Below are 26,201 nucleotides of genomic sequence, written 5' to 3'. Positions count from 1 at the left end.
CTTGCAGAATCAGGCTGGAGTTTTACTACTTGTAGATAAGATGAGGTTTCAGTTAAGGAAAGCTGAGAAAAACCAGTTTCAGCACAAGTTTAATTTCAGAGTAAAAATTAAATTTGAAGTTTGTGGACCTGGATGCATGGTCACAGACACTAGAGAAAAAAGCACTTAGTTGTGGTGGTTGTTTTTTTTTAAAGCTGTCAGCATAAAATCACATGAAAAATACCCGCCATTCAGAGATAGCACCATGTTCCTGCAGTAATTTCTCCTATATAGCACAGCACTTTTCCCTTCCAGATGGGATTAATTTTATTTCTATAGGAGACCTGAAATTGAATTCACTGCCTAAAGATAAAAATCTCCCTTGGTAGGAATATGCAATTCCCTTCTCCTCATGTTTCCCCCCTCGCCAAAAAGTGAACACAATTTTTTCTTTCTCCAATCTCAATCGCTGATAGTTAAGAATAATGCTTTTGGCACCGCTTCAGTCATCAGCAAGTAATAAACTGTGAACTACAACAATTCTATGAGGCTGCAAACAATATTTTATCTTTCTGTGAGGCTCTAAGAACATACATGGGACTGGACAAAGATGAGTTACAGAGCTGCAGAAAGGGGTTAATTTATTCCTCCTGCATTTTGTCAGTCTCCTTTGACAAGAAGTATGGGTGACCTTTGAGCCAAACCAATACATTAAATCCAATAAAATTTTTCTATTCAATGAAGATCCTAGCATATTTAGCATTACTTTTCAGCTTTTATCTGCATGTTCACAAGTGACAGGAGAAGAAATGTAACTTAATATTAAAAACACCAAAGATGCAGACTAAGATAAAGAGAGGATGCCCAGGAACACAGCAAAGTAGAATTGCAGTGGCACTGCCAGTAATCACATAAATGATCAAATGAGGTCAGAAGGAGATACAAAACTAACATTAAAGAAAGAATGAGAACAATTTCATATCTAGCAGTTTAAGATATATCATCTATGGAAGGAGAAAACAGAGCATCAGAGGAATTTTCTTATCCGTATTAGCATCCGCTGTGATTCACCAATCAAGTAGTAATCAGAAAAAGAGCAAGACGTTTACAGCCTTATACAGCCCTGCTTATGACACAAAACCAACCAATTTAAGAGTCAAGAACATGCATGTCAAAAAGATTTCTCGGTGACACAAAAAGAACAATTCAAAAGCTTTTGGCCTAATGTAAGTTACTATGTGAAGAAGAAAAAAAAACATGTAATTTCTTTTATCTGGCGTTAATATTAGTCATATTCCCAAGTCTGTGCTTCTTGAAAACAGAAGAAAGTAAGTATCAAGAGAAACAGAAATACAAAAAAAGGGATATATAACAAAACACTAACAAAGACTTCTTTATTTACATAAAATGTGAATATTGAATTTTTAAATTTCCAAAAAATTTAAGGGAAGCAGAAATACCAAGAACTATGCAACCCAAATTACCATAGCACAAAACCACTCAAAGATGCTGAATCATGAAAAAAATCAACCACAATCAAGTTGGGCAATGAAAGTACAGGTGAAAGTAGGAAGTATAGGAGTGAAGTAATAGTCAAAACCCTGAAGAAGATAAAACATGCTAAACAGAAAGCTAGGTGTTTTTTAGATACAATATCCAATAGGTTGAAACCTAATTCTTTCCCTGCAAACAGTTCTTTCGTAACTCTAATCCTTCAAAAGCTGCTAAGCACAATACAGACACATATTTGTAAGAACTTCTACAACTTGTTTTTCTAGAAGCTGACCCTTCAAATGTGGCAAATATCGCTAGAAGAGCCACTTTGCTGCAGCCCCCTGCACCTTGCTCCAACTGTTACATTTGAGATCTTTCCTTTAGAATCTCTGAAGATACGCTAAGATGATAATGATATTATCCTGCAAATAAACTACTGAAACGGTGAATGGCATAGTGACACTGAGGAGATGACAACCAGCTACATCCTATCGAAGATATAGCCCCATCGCACTCCCCTGCCTGGCCTCATGTTGGTAGCTTGCTTCCTTGGCACGCTGGTTCAGGATGCCAAGCCGTCACAACAGTAACCCAGCCAACTATCAAAAAACACTTTTTGCTGCTTAGCAAGCTGAACTAACCCACTGCTGTTTAGAAAAGAAGCCAGCACATAGGTGGTGTTGGGATCACCCTTTTAAGCTGCAGCAGAGTTAGATTTTCTCAAATATTTCCTGATACGTCAGTCCTGGAAACAAAAAGAAAATAGAACCACAGAACGGCTGAGGTTGGAAACGACCTCTGGAGGTCATCTTGTCCAACCCCCTGCTTAAGCAGGGCCACGTAGAGCTGGTTGCCCAGGACCACATCCAGGCAGCTTTTGACTGTCTCCAAGGATGGAGTCTTCACAGCCTCTCTGGGAAACCTGTGCCAGTGCTTAGTCACTCTCACAGTGAAAAAAAGCATTCCCTGATGTTCAAAGGGAACCTCCTGTGTTTTAGTTTGTGCCCACTGCCTCTGGTCCTGTCACTGAGCTCCACTGAGGAGCCTAGCCCCATCCTTTTTGCACCTTCCTTTCAGGTATTTATATGAATTAGTAACAGCTGTCTGAGCCTTCTCTTCTCTAGGCCAAACAGTCCCAGCTCTCTCAGCTTTTCCTCATGTAAGATGTTCCAGTTTCTTCATCGTGGTTGAGGCTCTTCACTGGACTCTCTCCAGTATGTCCACATCCCTTTCGTACCCACAACTTAGACCCAGCACTCCAGACGTGGCCTCACCAGCGCTGAGTAGTGGGGAAGGATCACTTCCCTCAATCTGCTGGCAACGCTATGTTGAATGCAGCCCAGGACACCATTAGCTGCCTTTGACACATGGGCAATTGGGAGGAACCTCTCCATGGAAGGGACACTTGGGGAAAACACATGGAAAAAGGCAAAACATGTGGTGAGAGTGCTATGTCCAGGTGATAGCTCTGTCTGATGTCAATCAGTCGTTTTAACCCTGGCAGTCGACCATAAGCTCTTCATTGGTGAAATGAAAATTAATAGAACAGAACAGTTTGGTAGGAAGGGACCTACAACAATCATCTAGTCCAACTGCCTGACCACTTCAGGGCTGACCAAAAGCTAAAGCATGTTATTAAGGGCTTTGTCCAAATGCCTCTTAAATACAGAGAGCCGTGGGGCACCAACCATGTCTTAGGAAGCCTGTTCCAGTGTTTGATCACCTTCTCAGTAAAGAAATGCTTCCTAACATCCAGCCAGTCAAGTATGAACCTCCCCTGGTGCAGCTCAGAACCATTCCCACATGTCCTGTCAGTGGGTACCAGGGAGAAGGGATCAGCACCCCCTCTCCCCTTCCCCTCCTCAGGAAGGTGTAGAGGGTGATGTCACCCCTCAGCCTCCTCCAAACCAGGCAAACCCAAAGCCCTTAGCTGATCCTCCCAGCCATTTCACCAGCTTTGTTGCCCTCCTCTGGACACATTCGAGTACCTTAACATCCTTCTTCAGTGGTGGGCCCCAGAACTGCCCGCAGCACTCAGGTGAGGCCGCACCAACACCGAGCACAGCAGGACAAGTCACCTCTTTTGACCGGCTGGTTGCACTGTGCTTGACGCCCCCCAGGATGCAGGCTGCCCCCTCGGCTGACATTGACCCCGCTGTCAACCGGCACCCCCAGATTCCTCTCCGCAGGGCTGATCTCCAGCCGCTCCTCCCCCGGTTTATAACTGTGCCTATGGAAATACGTGGGTACGGCAGCAACGTTTCGAGTATCAACTACGGGCAGTAAAAACGGGTTAACAGACAGGTGACGGGGGATGCCTGGCTGGGGCAGCGGTTACCTGAGGGGAGGCAGTATGTAAAGGAAGAGGGAAGACAGGCGTTAGGGGAGAACAGTGCGGGATGATTTAGGAGAAAAGGATTAAATGATAGCGTAGGGCTGGAAGGAGAGGGCCGCGGCGGGGAGGCCGGCGGGGGGGCCGAGCCCCGGGGAAGCCGGGACCGGCTTCCCCGGGGCTCGGCCCCCCCGCCGGCCTCCCCGCCGCGGCAGCAGCGACACCCACCCCGGCGTCACCCACCGGCCCGGCCGCCCACCGCCACCACCGTCACCGCTCACCGACCTCCGCCTCCGCTTCCGGGTCGCGTCAGGCGACGGGGAAGTCCCGCCCCGGCGCCCTCCGCACTCCCCGTTGCCTGAGGTAACGGTGCTCCCGCCCCCCCCCCCCCCCCCCTCCTCCCCTCCTCCCCTTCCGTAAAGGGCGGGAAACCGTGCCGCCATGGAGGACATCCATGAGGTGCCGCGGCCGCGCATCGCCACCAGCCACCTGGCGCAGCACATCGGGAAGCCCGTCTGCTTCGTGGGCCGTGTCGAGAAGGTCCGTGAGCTGCTTCGGCGGTCGGTCGCTGCCTTTTGGGCGGTGCCGCGGGGTCTCAGGGCGGGTAGCGGGGCCTTGCCCCGGGGTGAAGCTTTGGGCTGGAGCCCAGTGTGGGAGCCCTGTGGGGCTGGGGCCTTGCCAGGTGCGGCCTGTGGCGGCTTGGGCGGAGGGAAGCCGGCGGTTCCAGTTAGGCCCGGGGGCGGCTTGGGAAGCGGCTGTAGCGGATCTTTGGAAGAAAGGCCCGTTGCGCAGTTGTGGTTGAGGCGGCTAAACCTGTAACGCTTGCCTTCTGAGCTCACGGGCTTAACGTCTTTTGTAGATTCATCCTACTGGGAAGCTTTTCGTGCTTTCGGATGGAAAAGGAAAACATGCAACTGTGGAGTTGAGCGAGCCTGTAAGTTAAGGAATACTTTGGAAATACTTGATGTTGTCTCGTCTCTTGTGAATACCAGAGGCTTTGTGCCGTCGGAAACCTGTGAGTGCCTTGCACGTATTGCGTTTTTAGTCCGGAAAAAAGCACATCTGTGTCCTTTCCTGAGGGTTTGTCCCATCTGAAACCTGTGCATCCCTTACACCAGGGGTCCGCACACTTTTTAACCAGGGGGCCGGCGTGCGGATGCAGTGGCAGGCAGTCATCTGCGGCTGCTTGGTTTCCCCCCCAACCCCCGGCAGGGGGGTCTGTAAATACCGGGGGCCGGATTGAGGACCCTGGGGGGCCATATCCAGCCCACGGGCCGTAGTTTGAGGACCCCTGCCTTACATGTACGGAATTTTTAGTCCGGAAATAAAAAAACAACTCTGACTTCTCCCTTTTACACCCATTTTATTGTCTCTGCATCTTCCATCTTCCAGCTAACTTGCAGTCTTCATATTCATGAACTGCCTTGGTCTACATCAGTTTTTACCCGGTGGGAAGAGAGGGAACTCGTTTCTTGCCAGATACATCCCTGTCTGGCTACTTTGTCTTACTCTATTTGTTGTTTACAGTGTAATATATTACACTACATATATTAGCTTTATTTTAATTTCATCTTTTCCTCCCTTTTTATTACTGCCTTTATATGCCTAACAATATTCTGTGAAGATAATCCAAAACCCACAAGAATATAGAATTGTCAAGTTTTTTGAGTTGACATTTCTGTGTCCTCTTAGAACACTTGTAGCATTCCAGTAAACTTCACAGTTAGCTTGAAGCATTCTTCCTTAAAAAAATAAAAAATCAAGCAATGAATGCAATGTGTATAAGAGGTACTTATAACTACTACACAAAAATATTACTTCTTTTGTCATCATGTACCACTAAAAGAATTAACACTGGCATTCTCTTTTGTCTTGAACTATTTTTTTCCCCTCTAGCAAATGTTGTAAAGGATTATTCTTGTTGTGATGGTGAACGTGCTAGCTTAACTGAACGTATGTATAGTTGTAGTGGGTTAGCATGGCAAGGTTGTGATAGTGGGGAGGATACAGTGGTGGCTTCTGTGAGAAGATGCCAGAAGCTTCCCCCATGTCCAGTGGACCCGATGCCAGCCAGCTCCAAGACAGACCCACCACTGGTCAAGGCTGAGCTAATCAGCAACAGTGGTTACACCCCTGGGATAATACATTTAAGAAGGGGAGGGGGAAATTTGCACCAGCGGAAGAGAGGAGTGAGACTATGTGAGAGCAGCAGCTCTGCAGATGTGAAGGCCAGAGAAGAAGGTGGGGAAGGAGGTGCTGCAGAGATTCCCCTGCAGCCCCTGGTGAAGCCCACAGTGAGGCAGGCTGTGCCCCTGCAGCCCAGGGAGGTCCATGGTGGAGCAAATCTCCACCTGCAGCCCAGGGAGGACCCCACACCGGAGCAGGTGGATGCCCAAAGGAGGCTGTGGCTCATGGGTAGCCCACACTGGAGCAGGTTTGCTGGCAGAATTTGTGACCCCACAAGGGACCCATGCTGGAGCAGTTTGTGAAGAGCTACAGCCCATGGAAGGACTCATGTTGGAGAAGTTTGTGGAAAGCTGTCTCCTGTGAGAGGAGCCCTGTGGTGGAGCAGGGCAAGAGTGTGAGGAGGAAGGAGTGGCAGGAACATGTGATGAACTGATCATAACCCCCATTCCCTTGTGCTGTTCAGGGGGAGGAGGCAGAGAAATTGAGGCCTTAAGTGAAGTCTGGGAAGAAGGGAGGGGTGAGGGGAAGGTGTTTTCTCTCATTTTAACGGTGATAAATTAATTTCCCTGAGTCAAGTCTGTTTTGCCCGTGACAGTCATTGCTGAGTGATCTCGCTGTCCTTATCTTGACCCATGAGCCATTTGTTGTATTTTCTCTCCCCTATCTGGTTGAGGAGGGAAGTGATAGAGCAGCTTTGGTGGGCACCTGGCATTTAGCCAGGGTCAAACTACCACAGTAGTCTTTTTAGCATTTTGGCTGAATAAGTTCTTAAACGCTGAGAAATCTTGCCATTTCCACATGAAGTAATTGCGCATGGTACTTTCTGACTTCCCAGACAGGAGCCTCTCCCTGGTGATGAAAAATGCAGTTTGATCTGGCAGCGTTTTGCCTTACAAATGTGAAGCTTGCTGACTTAATCTTCAGACTGCAAGAAAATGTCTTTATTACAAGTTCTGCCTGTCTCTTAATGCTTTCTTGAGTTCATGAAAAGATTTCCTGCCTTGGGTTGTTAAAACTTAAGATGTCAGCATCTGACCAATGATTCCACAACTTTCCATAACAGAACATATGGTTGAATTTCATAAACGCATAGCTGCAATGTTGGGCACTTCACAGTCTGTGTTCCACTGCTGTAGGAGAAACTAGTGTGTGCAGAAAAAACATGCCAGGTTCATGTGATTTCTTTGGTTTGCCTAATGTCAGTGGAGGAACCTAGATTTGCTAATTAAAATGCTTTCTACTCTTTTTTTTTTTTTTTTTTTTTTTTTTTTTTTTTCTTTTCCCTTTAATAGGTTCTTTTGTTTGTGTGCGTGTGTAGTTCTTCCATTCAACAGAGAACCCAAAATTATTCAGAGGGGAGGGGAGGGATTCTGTTGCTGTGTTCCAGGAGACTTACTAGAAAGTTGAAACTAAGATTTAGATACTGGAAAAACATTACTGAAATAGTACCACACTCTTTAAAATTAGTATCCTCAAAAAAGAAAGAGAATATGTTCAAGCTGTATGGTTTTGGAGTAAGATAAAATTTTTAGCTCTTTTCCTTACTCAGTCAGAGGCTTGTTCAGAATACAAAGACATTGACAATAACGCTTACTGACAGATTACTTAAGAAATAATTTCCAGTTATACCTCCTGAATCTGGAATACTGGAACTGCTTTACGGCATGTGTGATACCCCCCTTTGCTCTTAGGGGGTTCTGCAATTTACTCAAGTTTGAATGCAGTGCATTAAAATCCTCTGTTCTGTGTCCTAGATTAAATGACACAGTTAAAATACTTGTGGAGAGTTCCTAGCTTAGGTGCTGTGCAGTAAAGACAGCAGCTAATTTAGTGATAACAATTGCATATTTGGTATGTTTTCCAGCTAGACGAAGAGATCTCGGGAGTTATTGAAGTAGTGGGAAGAGTAACAAATCAGGCAACCATCATGTGTGCATCCTATGTCCAGTTCAGAGAAGACAAAAGTCCGTTTGGTAAGTAAGAATGTATCTTACAACAAATTAATTTTGAGTTCTGAACTCTTCTTCAGGAAGTAAGAAGGGGGAGCTTAATTATATTTTCTTGTGGACAAGGTCTTTCTTCAGGCTGCTGAATGTGGAGTAGAAAGTAGAGGAGAGCGTCAGGGGGAAAATTCTGTACAAAATACACTGTTTTACTTTCAAACTGTAGGAAGTGACTTGAAGCTGGAGCCAGTCTAGATAATTGCCACGGTCTGATTGTACTTCCTCTCCTGGCTGCAGGGTTCTTGCCCTCACTGGACCTTGTGTGATTGTACAGCTCAAAGTAATCCTCCAGAAAGCAAGCAAAGAGGTTGTTGCTGCCTTATGAAAAGATGGGGAAGATGAGGGAGACTGGAAGCACTCAGCTGTATACAGCTTTAAAATAAGCAGTGCTTCAGTGGTGTCATTTGCTTGTGGGGAGTTTAGTGTATGCATCATTAACCATTATCTTTGCCCTCTTTTCAGATATGGAACTCTACAATGAAGCACTAAAAATTATCCATGAATTCCCTGAATACTTCCCATTTGGTACTGGGAAGAACGCTTGATTTTTCTTAACATATATTTAGGGCCTCAGAGAGTGCAACGGTACTGTAGCTTTCTTGCCTGGCAGCATGATAACAGTTGCATTTATTTACAACAAATTACTGAAAAGATGCTGTTACATGTGCCATGTATTGTCAGTGAAGAATGTTTTCTTTGAAAATGTACTTAGCAAGAAGGAGAACACTTCTGTGGCTCTTGCTGTCTGTATATGTTTAACCATTTTGCATCCATGAGGAGTGTTCTCTTGCAGGATTGGATTTGATAGAAACTGAAGTTTTGTAGGCATCTTTTTGTTGTTGCTAGAGGTTCTAGGACACTTTATAGGAAACTCACACTGAAGATACTTGGTGGGGTTTTAATGCAAAGATGTTTTTATTGTATTTCCTTTGATACAAACTTACTGAAGGGGGGTGTGTGTATTGTATTTTGCATCTTGACAATGGTCTCTTCCCCAATAAAAAAGATCTGACTACATTTAACTATTTGTGTATTAAGAGTGCTATTTTCAGGGACAGATGGTGACTCCTTTCTATTTGACCCGACACAGATGATTTTAACAAAGTGGAGTACAAGGTAATTGCCTTTTGCACTGATGTTAAATGTTTGGCAGATATCCAGTTAGGCTTGGGGATTTCAAACATGGTTGACTTCCATCACTGCCTTCATTTTTGATGGGAGCCTTAGCAGAAGTACCGGGATTGAGCTAACTTCTCACCATGACTTTAACCATGTGAACTTATACACAGTTCCCAGTTTTGTTACTATCCAGGCTACTTACAGTACATAGCAGAATTCTTACATTTCTTAGGTAACACAAAGTAAAATCTAGCTTTGGAAATATTCTCTGAATTAAAATACTTGGAAATGTTTTATTTATTAAATAAAACCTTAGCCATGTTTATTAACCTTTCATACAAGTAGGTTTCAGGTTTAATAGCTAGATTTAGCGCCTTGAGATTGCTAGCTTTGTGTTTATTTACAGACATCTCCGTTGTTAGTCAAGGAATTAATGTTTTAAAGATTTAGTAAAGTTACTACAAACTGGGTGAATGATCAAGTTAACAGTTGATCTGTTATTTTCCCCTCTACTTGGGCAATTGACCAAGTTACTGTCACTGGGAAGAAGGAGGGCTTATGAAGTAGCCAATGGCTGAGAGGTCCATGTGGCATGGTGCCATGCTCCCTCCTGTACTGCTATCACCCTGTATTTTAGTCCTCAGTGGAATCAAAAGATCATTCTTAATAACTGCAGGCATGTTTTCCTAGAATTTAAGTCTTTTGTACTATTCTACTTTAGAAACTTGGTATTTTGTGCATGTATATATAACCTGTAAAGTATGATGTACAGTTAGTTACCAAAACTATTCAGGACTAATAAAATAGTAAGTAGATGGCTATAGCACTTTACCTGCCCACATAGAGACAACTGTTTTATGGTTTTTGTAATTTTTTTTTTCTTTCCTTTCCCTTGGGTACATGCCTAGCAAGCAGTACACAACCAGGAGTTTTCAAGATTTGCTTTTCATTCATCTGCTTCTCTACAGACTATTGTTGGTGAATAAACGGCCTAGCCTGACTATGGCTATGTGGCTATACTAACAAGACAGCAATGCAAGGCACTATTAAAGTAATGCTCAGGTCATATATGCATTTACCAGGACAGCCATGTAGGGAACTGCCAGCAGTTCCATGTACCCAAGGGAAAGGAATAACCATGGGGTCTGCCAACCATCAGCTAGGACTGCACTAACAAGATGAAGGTATGAGAAACTGTCAGACCTCATAGATAACAGGATGGAAAATAGTGGCTTTATGGGTCACTGACAGAAGGGGAGTCACCAGGGCAACTATATCATAAACACCAGAGAGGGATATCACCAAAACTAGGGCCAGCAGCAGGGCCAGTAATGGAAGCTGTGAATAGGAGCAGGTGGCTTCCTTGGGAGGACCTGAGGGTGGTGAAGGGCTGGAACCTGGGAGAGGAAAGGGCGCAACGAAGTGAATGATGAATTGGGGCTGACTGGGAGAAGTTCCTGTCACTTGGGTCAGGACAGTGAGCCTACTGCTCCCACTGTGCTTGTGACTGACTTCTGGGACCCAGCATCTTTTTCCCTACCCTTGCTAAGGGAGTGTTTGGAGCACCCTTCCTAACATTGGTGTCGGGGATGCTGTCACGTTGCCTTCTCCTGTAACACCTGGCACAGTTGGCAGGATCCTGATCTAAGTAAGCATAACTGGAAAAAAAGAGATCTGGTATAGAAGGGGCTTTTGCCTGAGGCTCAGGGAAGCACAGATGAGGCAAAATGGCTGTTAGAAAGGTGGAGGGGACTGAGGAGGTCCCAAACCAGGCTTCCTTGGCTGCAGCAGAGGTTAGGCTTTAGCAGAATCTGGTTACTAAGTACCTCAAAAACAAGAGGCAGCTTAAGGCTGCCTGCCTTGTTGCAGGGGCTGCTAGGTGGTCATGAAATAACTGTTTTGGAGAGCTGTGTTTTGAGAAACAATTCTGAAACTGTCAGTCTGTTTTAGCTGTGCTGCAGGCTAAAACTGCAAGTAAAAACAATGAAACAGACATGATGGGAGTCTTACGTAGGGAGCCTGCACCTGGGATGAAAGTGGCACTTTGAGGGGGCAGTGGTACAGTTGCATCCCACCAGCCCTTGTCTGGAGTCCCAAGAGATTGTCAGTGTAACAAGGGCCATGCTGCAATCCAGGTACCTCAGTTTTCTCCAGCCAAACCTCTCCTTGGCATGTCTGGTGGACATGGAAATCATTCACTCCATGGTTAAGAGTGACTCCTGCTCAAAGCCCTGTATCAGTGGAGCAGAAAGACTCCCAAGTAAGGAAGCTAGCAGCAGCCGTCCTCTTGGGCCAGCAAGCTACTATGACTCCCCTCTCTGCTCTGACAGTCCAGAAAGGGAATGGTTTTATGTCCCAGTTGGTTACGGTACAGAAAGCAGTCTCTGAGTCTGAAATGGAGGAACAGAATAAAATTTGGCAAAATCTCCTGAGGAAATTCAGTTTAGTGGAGCTCCCAAGGGAGGCCACCAGAATGCAGCGTGCAGTGAAGTACCATGCAGGAACTGAGGGCTGCACCCAGGAGGCAGGGAAAAGCCTTGTCAGGGGTGTTGTTGCAGACTTGTCAGGCAATCACTGGACTCTCAGCTGGCCCTGGTCACCATCACCACACCTGTTCTGCTGTCCTTGCTTAGGCATGCACACATACAGAGCGGGTGTTGTGTTCATGTGCAAGCAGCCTGTGCATACAATCAGAAAGTGCTTGTGCTTCATCAGGGAAGGGAGGCAGGGCTAGAGCACATAATGAAACATAATCAGCATCAACAATAGGGTCAAAATATTTTAGCATGCAAGGCCACTTCATCTAGTTAACTCTGACAGAGTTGAGCAGATAGGAGAAAACAATAAAAGTTTAATAAATACTAATGCTAATACAATGTCTGTAGCTACACTTTTTGTTAGAAGACAACAAATGACCCCCAAAATCACAGCTTTATTAATTTAAAAGTAAAACAAGGAAAAAATCTGATCATTAAAAAACATACACCTCTCTGCAAATTTTTACAAGTAGTGTAATTACTGGCCTGAAAGCCTGATTACCAATTACAAAAGCCAAAACTGATAGTTATACTGTGCCAGAATATGCACACACTCCTAATCCAAAACATTTCAAAAACATGCTGAGTATCAAAGTAAGCATCTAATTTAATGAAATTACATAATTTGACACAAACAGGTATAGTCAAGCTGAAAACGTTATAAATTAGTTTTCTTTACATAAGAAAATGAGACCTTGTAAGTTAATAGCTGCATTCACCTGGACATGGAATATATCAGGAAAATTTACTAAACATTGTTACTACAGAGGAATAAAAACATATCTTGACACTTACAAATCCTCACTTCCAAAAAGCAGAAGTTTTATTGCCTGTATATATAAATAGGGTATCATACATTAAACCCCAGTTTACATTTATAGATCGAGAACATTTTGAAGAGCTCTTCAACAGCAACATGAGGTGTGCAAAAGTACTGGGAAGAGAAATAAATATTCTAACAAGAAAAAAAAAAAGTAACTGCTCTCTCATGCCTACAAATATCAAGTACCTCTTTGATTTTAACTTATAAAAGATCTTTGTCATTTAGGCAAGAAATTTAGATCAGAATAAACATAGCAGATGTATTACAACATTAATGCTAAATCAGAAAACATAACCAAATTCCTGAATGTAATCATGTACATCTACAGAAAACGTTTCCACATTCTATCTTGTTGCAACTACACTATAGCACTTAGAACCAGTGGTATATTACAATATATTATCTTTCAAAACACCAATTTTCACAGTCCTGGCAATAGGGTACCAGTTTATTGCTAGCATTCCATTTAGTATTTCATAGCACTCATATACTGTTTCTGCTAGTAAATAAACACACACCAAGTAAACTGATGTTATTATCACATACCTTAAAACAGGTTTCTTTTTTCCCCCTAATTTGTGTGAATTTTGTTGCCTACAAAATCAAGGACAACAATACTGATTAGCTTCTAGCACAGTATTCGCAAAGTATCATTGACTCTCTCTTAAGTTAACAAATAATCTTAATTCCAGCTGGTAACATATGGAGAACTACTTGTGGTCAATGACCTAAAATTGTGCAGCCTTTTCAGAGCAGATTGGTGTCTGCTAGTGACCAGAAGCAGGATTTATATAGGTTGATTTCACACTTCCCAGAATATTTCAGAAGTACAGGGATGTGCCAATTATCCAAAAGTCTTCAAATATTTCTGTAGTCAAGACTCAGCATGTAGTTTAAAACTTAAATATTTACAAGTCTCCAGTCCTTGATATTTCAGATCTTTACAGTACTATGTTAAAAATTAATCTAATGAAGTCCCCTATAGTTTACCTGCACTCTGTACTGAAACAGACACAACTTCTCAGAGCTCTTCTCTACGATATAGACATCACCAGGAGACAAAGCCCCCAAATTCTTTAGCATTAAAATTCACATCAGCTATGTATGTAGGTAAATTACATAACATCTTGAATTGCAAAGATGTTGTTTTACTATTAACAGAACTTGGAAACAGAAAACGTGCATTTTTCTTCAAAATAAAATTCTTTAGAATACAACAGTGGCACTTCGAATGAACTTACAAGGAAACGATCATTTGTGTACAAGAAAGTATGATCAAACAATGAACAGAGGAATCCACAGCATCATTTTGCATTCTGAAGAACACCTTTCAGGTGTTATTTTGAAGGCCCACTTTCACAGAAGATAAACACTGCTTTGTTTGGAAAACAAATAAAAGGGCTGCTGAGCATTATCCTGAAAACTTTTAATAAAATCCAAAGAGTCCAGTATTCCAGGAGTGCTTTTGAACTGAACTGCTTCAGTCCTCTGAACAAGGACCACATACTATACACCCAGAGGCTCATCTGAGGAATACCAGTTTCTACCAAGCACAGTCATACACAAGTCATTTTACTGATCTGATAGCAATTTATTTTTTCACAGTCAGTAAGTCACAAATGACCTTTGTCTAAAATATATGCTTGGACTATAACAGACATCCGTTAAAGAGCCCCACATTTTTAAACAATATTTACGCCTGGACAGTCTCTGCTGGAATGAGATTCCCTGTTGTATCCAGCTGCATACACTTACAAGAGCAGGCAGAAACCGGGCATTCAGTATGGTCCCTAGACAGCAACAGCAGAAAAAAAGAAAAAACAGGTAAAACAGAACTAACAAGCATTTTGTAATCTATACATTTCAGTATGTGCAGCGACATAGTATCTTAGAAAAACTCAGCATCATAGTTAAGCTTGCATGTTCTAAACCAACAAAACATTATAATGATAGTTACAGCAAAGGAGGCATGTCCTACTCAGTGCAGCATACACATGTGAAGTAAGGAAGATTTCAACATTAACTTACCTGAACCAGCTAAGCATATGCCCAGCATGTCCACCATGCCTACAGTTGTGACACCAAGTAAACCAGTTGTTGAACTGGGCTAACTTCTTGTCTTTGCTAAGATCCACTTTTTCATCTGATTTGGATCCTCCTGTGCAGAGGCAAACCCAACCCCACAAATACCTTGTAAATCATTATGCTTCATTTATATTTCAGTCCCAGTAACACTATTAGAATAAATTTGAAATTAGGAACATTATGTGAAGTGGCCTGATTTTAAAAGAGAAGTCAGTAAAATTATTAAGAACTGGTGGAATGCCAAAACAAGAATTACATTGCTCAGCTGTTGTCTCACATCTTACGGACGTGCTAAGCTTGCCTGTTAAACAAATTTTACAGACAGAATCTCTTTCAACAAAGTGATGAAAGTGATTTATGTTTCAGTGATTGATTTATGTTCCAGTGAATCATGGGCCTGTCTTAATGTACATGAAAATGTTCTGCTTTAGAAAAAGCAACAAAATCTAAGTTATGAATTGGAACAATTACAATATAGAAGTCATAACAGCTCAGTGAAAGAACGAGATATATGAATAGATGACAGCTGCACAGCTGCTCATGGCTTTATAACAAGACTCATCCAAAAATATGGACAAAATCAGTTTCATTTAGAACTTGTGTAATGCTGAGCTCAAGACATTTAGAAACAAAAGATTCTAGTCATATTTCTTAGCTGTGACAGCATGACCCATGCATTCTTTCATATTTAGCGACAGAAAGTATACCACATTGAATTTATTTTCTCATCCTCTTCCAGCTAAAAATCAATTAATTTACATTCCAAGATTTCTGTAGCATCCCTACAATTAGTCTCAAGAAAACACACTTCCCATTTCTTACAGTTTTAAAGCTCACAATACTGACCACCACAGTACTTGAATCTTTTCAACTGTCTAATCATGGAATTTCACCGACAACCTCACTGGGAAAACTGTCAGAACCAAGTAACTGTGCATACTGTCTCACGCCAAAGAACTGAGACATAGGTTTCATCATGAAATCAGACAGGATGTAAACAAGTTTTCAATTATGGCCTGTCTTCCTCAAAATGACGAGTATCAATATTTACAGTATGGGTACAAATAGAAATTAAAAGGTGCAACAGAAGGTCTTCCAACAGGAACTGCTAATTAGGCCTCTAACTAGTGCCCGAGCTGAATAACTAAAACCCACTGCATCATACCTGGACAACTGGAAACTGGTGTTCCCATATTTATCAAGCAAAGTGCACAGCGAGGAAGGGGCTTACGGCAGCCAGGACAGCTTGTAACTTTTGACTTAGTTGGTGAACCACTAACTCCGTATTGGCTAAAACCTCGCCCCTGATGAGGAATAGCTGAACAGCTGTAAGAGATTGATTTTCCACAGAAATTGCAACTCACAAACACCTAAAGAGAACAAAAGCCCATTAATTTTTTCGCTTGGTTCCACTTTTGCTACTCCTATCAGTGAATTCGTTCAAGATAGCAAACACTTATTTACCAGGCATTCTGGGGAGTGCCCTGGAAAGCCAAGGCTACTTTTGAAGGAGTTTCTAACATCTTGGCTTATATATGTGGCACACAGTCCTGAGAAGGAGGCCTTAATGATGCTCACTTACCTCAAAAAGCACATAAAAACATGCACAATTAGTAAACCTGGAAAGGTGTTATGTAAGATAATAAAAAGCTGTATCTGCAGTAATGAAAGAAATTAAATTTAATTCTACTTACTGTATAATTAAATGTGGTCTCTCCCTCCTTAGGGAGGTGACCCACTCTACAGTCCCCAACATGAGGATTTTCGTAATAATCTTTGTATATCTTATGCCACAAGTTGTGACCTGGTACCAAGGAGCACGTATTTTAAACTCTTGAGGGGTTATTTATGTTGATCACATACAGAAGAAGCAGTAAACTCAACTCCCTCCCATTTGGACCAGTACAGATGCAGCTCTCCTTAAACAGCTGTGATGGATACATGAAGTCAAAACCAGCCTTCCTTAGGCCTTCCTTGAGCCCTAAGGCTTGTGATGCACACACTTAGCAGACATGAGAGAGGGGAAGGTGCTATGGTAAGACCATGTTGGCTAAAAATGCCACCAGATGTTACTTAGCATTTGGACAGGGCGTTAAGGTTTTGGTTTAGCTTTTGTTCAGAACTGATAATGAAAGTTGCTGTTCTTCACTTTAAGTTTAAGGTTCACGGGCTTCAAAATATCTTTGAGGTTTGCTTCAATTAAAAGAGCCAATTTGAAAAGTTCTTTGTTAGATCCCCTAGTTTCAGCACCATCCTCACCCAGACGCTGAATTCACCTGGATGATACATCTCTGATTTTGGTTTTCAACACGGGAGTGGAAAAAAAGTTTTCCTAGAAAAGAAGTGTTGAAAAGTTAGTTTCTGAAAGACAAGCTGTTATTTGAAAGGAAAAGATCAAATAATTTTTAAAACAATCACATGAAAAAAATGGTAGGGAACCAATTTCCTAGATTAGATATGAAGAAATGTAGATTTCTTTACCATATTTCTGTACCCTCTATCAAAACAGTTATCAAGTCCTTTCTAAAAAAATATTTTGAAAAAAAACCACAGCTACTTTTTTAGGGCATTTAGGGCAGCCTTAGTTGAATTCTTTCTTTTGCACATGAATCATGATGAAAGCCAAGGTGCAGCCAGCAACTTTTTTTCTACAGAAGTACCATGCCACCTTCCCTTCTGGACTGGTCATACTTCATACAAGAATTCCATTTACCTGGGCTAAAGGTTTTGAACTGGGATCCAGCTTACTCCTATGGATATCAAATTCTGCACGTTTGTGCCAAAATCTCCAAGCATCTAGGAGATTCCTGTAGTTCTCAATCCAGTACTGAACCCTCTCATCCTTAAGTACATCTGATGGAGAACCCTAAAGCAGGCAGGAAAAAATGTCACACACTTTACAAAGCGTACGACAACATATGGGAAATAATATGTGTAATTTATCTAGAAAAAGATTAGTTTTCTATTAAACTGTAATGTGAGTTTGATAAAAATTTTCTTCATTCTGGCTCTGATTTGAAAATACTGGTGCTGCCATCCTTCTAAAAACTCGTTTCTGTCAGATGAAGGATTATAAAATTCTGTCACATACCACAGTCTACCACTGTTACATACACAGTTAAACACACTGTTGGCAATAGCTGCAACTGTATGAGGGCCAAGACCAAGTCCATCATAAAAAAACCCACCAAACCCAATGCCTACAAACAAACCCCCTCACCTCAGTCCTCTATCAAAATCCTGGAAGCAAAAAAAAAAACCAACCCAAAACTGAACCTGTCAGGAAACACACCACCAGTAAGCAGGGGTATGGTTATTCCCAGTTCAGCCAGTAAAAAGGACTATGTTTTCTTTTTGCCTCTTTCCCCTACTCAAGCTATCTCAACAAGAGAGAGTGAAGATACATGTTTATAGTTAACACTGTGTGTGTTTCAGATTATTCCACAAAACAGGCATTATATATAACATCCACATTTATTACAGAAAATACTTTTTAGTTCACATGATTCAGTACTATACTGCTAGAGAAACCACGTTTAATTCTCTATAAAGGTGGGTTTTTTGAGTGAAACACTAACCTGTAACATGCAATAGCTTGCTGTCTGGACATCTCCAGTTCTGTCAACGTAACTTTCCATCAAGTCAACTCCATCTTTTGTCAGCCCTGTTAACAGTATTCCCTCCAAATTCCCAGCATCTTTCATTTCATTAGTCAGCTTTTCAATAAACCTGTTCAACTATAACAAAACAAAAAAAAACCAAACCCCTTAGCTTTTGCCATCTGTTCATTCCTTCCTAACTCATTTACATCAGCATATGACAACAGCTCTCACAATTTAAACAGCTTTCTTTAAGAGTGCCTGCTGCTAACAGAGTATGCTGCTTGCTAGTTGGTACACAGGAAAAGTTATATGTTTATATCTACTACATTGCAAGAATTCAAGCATTTATCAATGAACTTTAAGCCGATAAGAAGTGCAAAGAGGGAGGTTATGTATTCTTTAAATACTTCAGTGAATCTAAAGGGAAACATTCCTGCTGTAAAACCAAGCTTTTATTTGAGAGAATGCAAGTATCTGGAAATACATAATAAGTACAAATAACTCTAGTAAAACAGATATACAGGTAATGCAGTAGCATTTAACAAACTAGCAAGTCATGAATACTAATTAAAAAAAACAACACCAAAACCTGAACAAGAAAAAAACCAAGAAAAATCAAGCTGAAGGTACAAACTGAAGACCAGATTGTACCATACCTTATACCCTACTCTGATGCAAAAACCCAAATCACTCATGACTCATTGCTTCCACTGCTCACCTGTCCATTCCAGAGTTGCTTCTTCCTCTAAATAAAGCCCAGCTTAAACAGTTTGCTTAAACGTGCAATCACAAACTTACCTGAGCATCATTGAGGAACTTGCAAGCAAATGCCACTCTGTCTCGTACAGCTACATTATTTTCATACTTTGGAGAGAAAAATGGGAACACTAGCATCACATGCAAGTTTCCATTTTTTCAATACATTGTTTATAAAAGTCAGAACATTTGCACTATTGTATAACTAACACTATGAGATTGATTATGTACAAAGAAAACATCACATCTGAAGAAAGCTAACACTAAATATCAGGTTAATCATTTATACTCAGATACAGGTATCAGAGCAAGACTGCAGCTACTGGAACAATTACTCAAGCGGCAGGAAAGCCCGGTACAGCACATCCTGCGTGGTTTATGAACTCTAGAAAAAGAAACTTTGCAAGGCATGTAGAGCTGGGCTTAGTTCTTCTAGCGTATTAAGTCAGGAGTCTCACAGGTGGAAGAAAAAACAAACCAACCTTCATTTGCCATACTTAAAAAATAAATAGCCTAACTACTCAATTAGTTCCTAAAATCACAACTAAAAGTTAATAAACAAAATAAACAAAAAACCTCAAGCAACCATAAAAACTTAAGTCCAAATACCCAGAACACAGATTTCTCACAAGTATATTGGCACTCAAGGTACAGCAATGCAATATTTACTTTTTGCTTCTTGGATTTTACTAGCTGTGATACTGAAGGAAAAAAAAATCCTTGACTAGATTAATTCTCATACTTAGCTGTGCCCATGTTTTTCCTTCTTGATATTCTCAGAATAGAAATTGTGATTGACACTGCCAAAACAAGGAGATGTGCTTGGCAAAATCTTTTTCACGCAAATTTCAACAGATCTCAGTGAAGTAAAAATTAACACCCCCCCCCCTTATGATCTTGTCCGTTTCCAATTCATCAATAAAAAACAACTATAAAGTTACTACCTAACATCCAGAGAACACAAACATTCTCTCTTCAAGTGAGGAAAAAAAGACTCAGGTTTCTCTCCTCTGGAATTCTTACCCTATTTTTTTTACTATCCTAAAAGCACCATATGGTGACAACTTTGTTTTCAACAGGTTTAGGCCAATTACCTTGTTACAAGAATCCTCCCTTGGGCTAAATAACTCCTATGGAATCAAGTATTTCTGTTGTTCTCTAACCAAGGATCAAGTATGTTACTCCTCCAAAAGGCTCAAAGTATCTAATAATTAAAGATTGAGTTTGCTCTTCACATAGCAATTTCAGAAGAAACTATTCTGTTTACTGTTTCAACATAGAGAAATTATTTTAACAAGTAAGCAAGGAAACATTAAATACAATTAAATCCAAATATAGCTTGATGTAAGTTCTGCAAACTCCCCTGTGCTTACTCTTTTTTGTGCATTTCCATTATTAACCTCTCTCCCCATTTTTCCTCCAACTTGAATTATTTTGATAATGTATTTCTAGTGGCTCAATAATTCCATGCTCAAAAAAAATTCCTCTAAAAGAATGTGTGGACTGTATTAGATATTTTAGCTGCTTATGCATGTTTTGTTCAACTAACGTAATATTCACTAGTATGAGATGTCTACTTCGCAGAAAAAAATGTTATCTGCCCGCATCAGGAGGAAGTAATACATTCTATGTGAGTAATTCATGGAGCATATAACACTTCCCCACCTATGTCTGTATGTGTGTGTATATATATATATATACACACACACATGCACCTATTATTTAAAGCAATTTTAATGTAACAGAAATTTACTCACCAAAACACCATCATATGAACCAGACTCGCTTGTCAGGAAAGCAAACATAGCACACAAGTAGGGATTGTTCAATTGCAGTCTTAGAGTACTGCACATTTCTCTCCAAAGTGAGTTCTTCTCGTCCGTGTAGCCTGATAGAGCCATTGCCACTACATTAAGGTTCAGATCACCTGATTTATTAAAAGCAATCAGTGAAACAATATTCAACTTAAGGACTTGAAAAAAAATCCAATTAAAACTGTAATTGAAAATATCAGTTTGAAAGAGAACATTTTGTCAGGATATAAGACAAAATGCAGTAGAATTAACACTAGCTAAAATAAATGTGCATACACTAACTAGCATTTATTAGTTTCTGCTTTAAATGCGTCTATTCAGGTAAGTTACAGCTCTAAAAGTCACGTGCCCACATGCATGACAGCCTGCATAATACTTTAAGCAGTATCACACTGGTTCTGGTATTTTGAAATAGCTTTGAACTGCTAATTGTGTCCCTATCACTACCATAAATAATTGTCATGACCATGATTTATATCCACAAGAAGTGAAAAGATAGGATTGTATATATAGCTATCACTTAACAGACCTAGCTGGAGGATGACAAATGCATATAGCAGCTTCAAGATAACAAGTTTCCTAAAACCATTAAATCTATTTCATCTCAATATTCATTCTGTCAGAAAGTTCAATTTTATTTTTTAATGTGAAGATAGGGTGTCTCCGCTCTGAGCCTTCCCTATGGAAAACACACACACACTTTCGTCCACCAAAAAGGGACAATAGTAAAAATAAAAAGAACCTTAACAACTCCCTTTGTGTCTTACCTACCCACTTTAGTAGCAAGATAGTCCTTTGAATTTAATAAGAGAACACAGATGCAAATCAGAGTTTAGGAGGAATACTGGCAAGAAAACAGAACAAAATACCTCAATTTCTTGGCTCCAGTATCTTAACTTCTCCCTCACACTTTGCAACTCTTACCAAATATTACTCCAAAACAAATGTTTTCTGCAGATCCTGAACATCACATTTCCATTATTCCACAGCCATTGCACTGGTGGGAAGCTACATACAGCCCAACAGAAGGAAATATACATGACAGCTAGCCAAAATGCAATTCCATTAAAATAAAAGAATCTCAGCAGTTCAGTACGTAATACTTTCTGGGGTATGCATCAATAGGAACTTCTGAAACATAAAATCTGTCTTAACTACACAGTGAGGCATATGATAGCCTGAAGAGTAAAATATCAGGATTCATCAGATTCTCTTTTCTGCAGTATCTTCCATAATTCTGTTCAATGAAAATAATCTACTAAGGTAATATGCCAAACTAAAAGGTACTAAATACGATATGCACCTTTTCCCGAGGAAGCCCCTTTATTTAGGATTTGTATTGCTCGCCGTATGTCCAAGTTGAAAAGTGCTACAGCAGCAGCTCGCTCCCAGTCTCCTTCCTGTTCCAATGAATTTAAGAAAGGTTCCACATCTAAGTCTGTTCCCTTCTTTATCCACCCACAGAGCTGCAAAGCCAAGGATCTCTCCTCACTCAGATACTGAATAATATCTGCCTGTCTATCAGCTCCACTCCTGCTGTGCCTGAGGTTCTCTGTTGTTCCTAGAAATGGGAAATAAGTTAAATTATGCTTAAATCACAACTTAAATTGCCATCACAACACAACACTTTGATTTCAATCATAAAGAATAGTACAAAAGCTGAGTATCATATTTTAGTACTTTAACATCACTAAAAACTCCATGGTAAGGAGCAGCATACAAAAAATTATTTTGATCTGCTAAAAATCATCCATCTGAACTTGACACACAGACTCCACTAAGTCTTTTTTCTTTTCTCTACCCCCTAAGATTTTGGAGGTCCTCATTAGAGTTGACAGGAGTTATCAGTATGTTCAGTTTGAAAATACATAATACACAGTCAAATACCCGCTCTACCAGTTTTCTCAGCAAGCATCAACATGCTAGAAGCTTTCCCACCACTGAAGTTATTTTTTGCTCCAAGGAGCATAAATAATAATAAAGACACATAATGAATAGGGAAGGAAAGATTCAAGTAATAGATTATACTAATAAAAACTTCACTGAGCATGAGAGGCATAATGCGATGTACCAGGGGTGATTACCACTTCAGAACAAGACAGCTTATTTAAACACAGTTACACAAAGTACTTAGTACATTAGCAGTGACTACAGTAAAATCAGCTTCCCAGAAGCACACCCCTATGTGAAATTCCAAAAAACATAACAGTTAAGTTGGGAGCAAGAATTTTCAGTGCTATAGTCAAAACCCAAACGTTTGAAATCCAGCTGAAGATTTACCTCTGAGGATACTTTGTTTTCATGATTACTGACTTTCCAAGAACACTGAAAATTCTGGAGATTACTGCAATATGATCTGTTAATTTGATATGTGTAAAACACAAATAGAAATACTTTGTTTCTATATTTTTAAACACCTCTTTCAACAATATTTAGAGACAAACCCATGAGAGCATCATTCTGTAAATATACTACAATAGAACTTATCAAAGTTGGAACATTCTTACCCAAAGATGACTTCACGATTGTTTTAATGCCAGCATAAACTAAGGGACCTTTGTTTCCTGTAAGTTTTTGATCCATATCTTCAGTATACTGCTTCATAAGTATTTTCATGTATAGGAAGCTTAATTTTTCCCAAGTGTTTGAAACCTTTTTTTTTGGTTAAAGTCACATCCTATTAACATATGCAAAGTATTTGCAGGATGTTGCATTATATTTAAAGATTTTAATGTATTTAATATAACTAGTTTACATATAAAAGTGCATTACTTCTTTAGGATCGTAAAATAAAGGATATAATGCAGAGTGTACCAAAGTGATTTCAGCTGAGGATCTTCATTTCCAGCCAGGAGGTGATTTCTCCAAACTTGTTCAGTATCAAGACCATACCTTGACAAAGCTCTGAGCCGCATTTTGGTTGCTATGTCTTTTTCCAAGGAACTAGCCTTTCCTTCTTCTGTACACTCATATAAATGTCGTCCACAAGCCCACATTAAGGATGTTACTGGACTCCATGCAAGAGAAATCCTTTCAAAAACTGTGAAGTCAGACATAGTCCTGTTGGGAGTCACTACTACCATTCGATTTTGACTTGTTGGATGCCAGGCAAATGAAGCAATGTAGTTTTCACAAGGTTGGACACTTCTTTCAATTATCGTTGGCTCAGTTTCATCTCCAATAGGAGTGGGAGTATGCTGCATGTCATACAGTCTAATAATATTACTATCCCTTGTTAAAGTAGCTAATAATCCAGTTCTTGTTGGACACCACGCAACTTTTGTTAAGGGTTTTGGTTGCTCTGTCAAGGTCAAAACAGGCTTTTCAAATTTTCTTAAATCCCATATGGCCACCTGACCTTCATAGAAGGAAGCTACACGATCGTGGAAATAGGGATCGACAGTCACTCCCTGGACAGCCTTGGTGTTTACAAATATTTTTTGGCTTGTGTTCCTCAGATCAAAGATAGCCAGATTTCGATGCATTCCAGCCAAAAGCAGCTTCTGATCCCGTGGAAGCCAACAGAGAGAGAGACAAGCATCGTTCTGTCCCAATTCATATAGTGGCTTTGTTACTACCAGTCCTGCTTCCGGATCTCCTGCTGAAAGTCTTACTTTCTCTGTAGCAACTGCAGTTTCTGGGGCATATTTGCTGCTGATATCCCAGATCAATACTGAAAAGTCAGCCCGATGTTTATCTAACCCTGCAGCAAGCCAATTACTATCTAGTGGGTTCCACGCAAGAGTATTGCATTGCCGTGCATGTTTGGGAACAAACTCTTTACCTATCAAATCTTTAGATTTTGAGTTGTGATCTTGACCAAGGCTAGTAAGTACCACTCGACCATTGGCCTGTCCAACAGCAAGGAGACATTCAGGATCGTACTTTGGATACCAAGCCACACATTTCATATATGGTGTATCTGAATTTATTGACAATAGCGTAGCTGTAGTTTCTTCCGACAACCGCAAGGACCCTGCCTTGAGTTCTGAACTTACAGCAGAGTCAATGTGATAAAGGCTCAATTCCGAATCACATACAACAAATCTGTCAACATGGTGCGGGGCCCACAAAATATCAGGTTTGGAGCCGCTCATGTTTAGGGTAAGCTTACACACAATTTAAGCTCTTGTAAGAATATTCAGGTGATGTCCATGCATATGGGAACTGTTGAGAAATAATTTGGAGGAATGTTATCAAAAACCAAGTATCTTTGTAATCCGAGATCATCTTTAAACTAACAGGAGTGTGGTTCTGAATGACTTTTAGCCTAAAGGTTTAATGCAGGGGTCCTCAAACTTTTTAAACAGGGGGCTGGCATGCAGATGAAGTGGCAGCAGTCATCTGCAGCTGCTTGGTTCCCGCCCCAACCCCTGGTGGGGGGGTCTGTAAATACCGGGGGCCAGACTAAGGACCCTGGGGGGCCATATCCAGCCCGTGGGCCGTAGTTTGAGGACCTCTGGTTTAATGCATGTACATTTCAGGCCAAAACCTTAACCGCCCTCTGCACGACAGCACTTCCCCCCAGCAGACTTTGTGATTCCTGGTGTATACCTACTGAGACAGAACCAGCGCAGCCACCTACAAACTGACAACAGGATCTGCTGGGTTTACAATACGCCAATATTAAGGAAGGAGAGATTAACTGAGATGTGATGCGGCATGATATGTGGGTGTGCTGCTGGTAAAGAACCACTCCCTAAAACATGTAGGAGAAAATTTCTGCCTAATTGAAGTGCTCTAATTGACAAAAGTTAAGAGTCTGTTTTGTCTGAAGTCTGTACCGTAGCCTAGAAAGGCTTGCCCTTTTTGAAGATTTCTACAGAAATACCTTATTCTACTGCTCCTAAACTCACCTTCTACCCCAGCATTACCTTGTCGTAGTTCACATTTGGCCTAATAGCATTCATAAATATACATTACTGTTAAACTCCGTTTACACCTGCCATAGCTGCAAGCCCAGACCCATTTTACGTGTCTATGTACAACACCCCCCTGCAGATCGTACAAACCTCTTCCGTAATTGCGGAGAGGGCCACGCTGTACTGGGAACTGGGAAGCATGGAAAGGGAGCGTTACGTACTTCTCCCAGGCCCCCTCTGGGTGTCTCCTGGTTACGGCCGGCTCCTGCGCGCCGCAGGGGGCAGGCTCCCCGCCCGCCGCTCGGCCCGCCTCGCTGCTCCTCGCCCAGGAGCCGCTGAACGAGAAGGCCCCGCCGAGGCCCCGCGGCGGCGGGAACGGTGCGGAGCGCGGCCGACCGCTTCCCTCCCACCCTTTCCAGGCGCGGCAGATGCTCACCCACCCCGCGGGGCCGTCCGACACCACCGCCACCGGGAAGGGGGGAGGGGCGACGACGCGACGCGACGCCCACCGGCCTTGCCGTCCGAGGAGGAAGAGCGGCAAGCGCACAAGGGCTTCCGGTTGCGGGGGCAGCGGGGAAGGAAAACCCGTGGCGCTTCCGGCGCGGGGG

The 26,201-nt window shown here is 41.5% G+C and overlaps 3 protein-coding genes across 12 annotated transcripts in view; 1 reads left to right on the top strand and 2 right to left on the bottom strand.

The window, feature by feature from the left end:
* UMAD1 (UBAP1-MVB12-associated (UMA) domain containing 1) overlaps nt 1-4,182 on the bottom strand; it is an 82,129-nt gene extending 77,947 nt beyond the window's left edge. Inside the window, exon 1 of one of the 2 annotated variants that reach the window (XM_080386772.1) lies at nt 4,091-4,182. The gene's annotated coding sequence lies outside the window, so the exon portion shown is untranslated. Of the gene's footprint in view, nt 1-4,033 lie in introns of both variants that reach the window. The other variant, XM_080386771.1, reaches the window with a different exon arrangement.
* RPA3 (replication protein A3) lies at nt 4,181-9,017 on the top strand. 3 transcript variants are annotated; one of them, XM_080386774.1, is made up of 4 exons: nt 4,181-4,345; nt 4,665-4,739; nt 7,857-7,965; nt 8,162-8,447. In XM_080386774.1, exons 1-4 carry the CDS (start codon nt 4,247-4,249, stop codon nt 8,188-8,190), a joined length of 312 nt encoding a protein of 103 aa, XP_080242900.1. In that variant the 5' UTR covers nt 4,181-4,246; the 3' UTR covers nt 8,191-8,447. The 3 variants fall into 3 exon arrangements, with proteins under 3 accessions (XP_080242900.1, XP_080242901.1, XP_080242899.1); XM_080386775.1 differs by having other exon boundaries at nt 4,182-4,345; nt 8,065-8,183; XM_080386773.1 differs by lacking the exon at nt 8,162-8,447 and adding an exon at nt 8,458-9,017 and having other exon boundaries at nt 4,187-4,345.
* Nucleotides 9,018-12,033: 3,016 nt separating this feature from the next.
* Nucleotides 12,034-26,176, bottom strand: MIOS (meiosis regulator for oocyte development). 7 transcript variants are annotated; one of them, XM_080386744.1, is made up of 11 exons: nt 26,030-26,176; nt 23,532-24,898; nt 23,239-23,337; nt 22,035-22,292; nt 20,675-20,844; nt 18,960-19,025; nt 18,138-18,296; nt 17,273-17,425; nt 15,725-15,929; nt 14,503-14,632; nt 12,034-14,264 (listed from the first exon to the last, which is right to left on the bottom strand). In XM_080386744.1, exons 2-11 carry the CDS (start codon nt 24,826-24,828, stop codon nt 14,168-14,170), a joined length of 2,634 nt encoding a protein of 877 aa, XP_080242870.1. In that variant the 5' UTR covers nt 24,829-24,898; nt 26,030-26,176; the 3' UTR covers nt 12,034-14,167. The 7 variants fall into 7 exon arrangements, 6 of the variants coding, with proteins under 6 accessions (XP_080242870.1, XP_080242871.1, XP_080242868.1 ...); XM_080386745.1 differs by having other exon boundaries at nt 26,034-26,175; XM_080386742.1 differs by having other exon boundaries at nt 25,744-26,173.
* Nucleotides 26,177-26,201: the final 25 nt, after the last annotated feature.

Source organism: Falco punctatus (assembly GCF_963210335.1).
Source record: "Falco punctatus genome assembly, chromosome: 4".
Classification (NCBI taxonomy): domain Eukaryota; kingdom Metazoa; phylum Chordata; class Aves; order Falconiformes; family Falconidae; genus Falco; species Falco punctatus.
Note: the sequence above shows the minus strand (reverse complement) of the source record. Positions and strands in the feature narration are given on the sequence as shown.

What these genes read in the sequence shown, in the direction of transcription:
- RPA3 (XM_080386773.1), top strand. Translation starts at nt 4,247, where the DNA reads ATGGAGGACATCCATGAGGTGCCGCGGCCGCGCATCGCCACCAGCCAC. An exon ending in CTGTGGAGTTGAGCGAGCCT is followed by an intron (nt 4,740 to 7,856) that starts GTAAGTTAAGGA and finishes TATGTTTTCCAG; the next exon opens with CTAGACGAAGAGATCTCGGG. An exon ending in AGAAGACAAAAGTCCGTTTG is followed by an intron (nt 7,966 to 8,457) that starts GTAAGTAAGAAT and finishes CCCTCTTTTCAG; the next exon opens with ATATGGAACTCTACAATGAA.
- MIOS (XM_080386744.1), bottom strand. Translation starts at nt 24,828, where the DNA reads ATGAGCGGCTCCAAACCTGATATTTTGTGGGCCCCGCACCATGTTGAC. An exon ending in GTTCATATGATGGTGTTTTG is followed by an intron (nt 19,026 to 20,674) that starts GTGAGTAAATTT and finishes TTCTCTCCAAAG; the next exon opens with TATGAAAATAATGTAGCTGT. An exon ending in CAAGCTATTGCATGTTACAG is followed by an intron (nt 17,426 to 18,137) that starts GTTAGTGTTTCA and finishes TGCCTGCTTTAG; the next exon opens with GGTTCTCCATCAGATGTACT.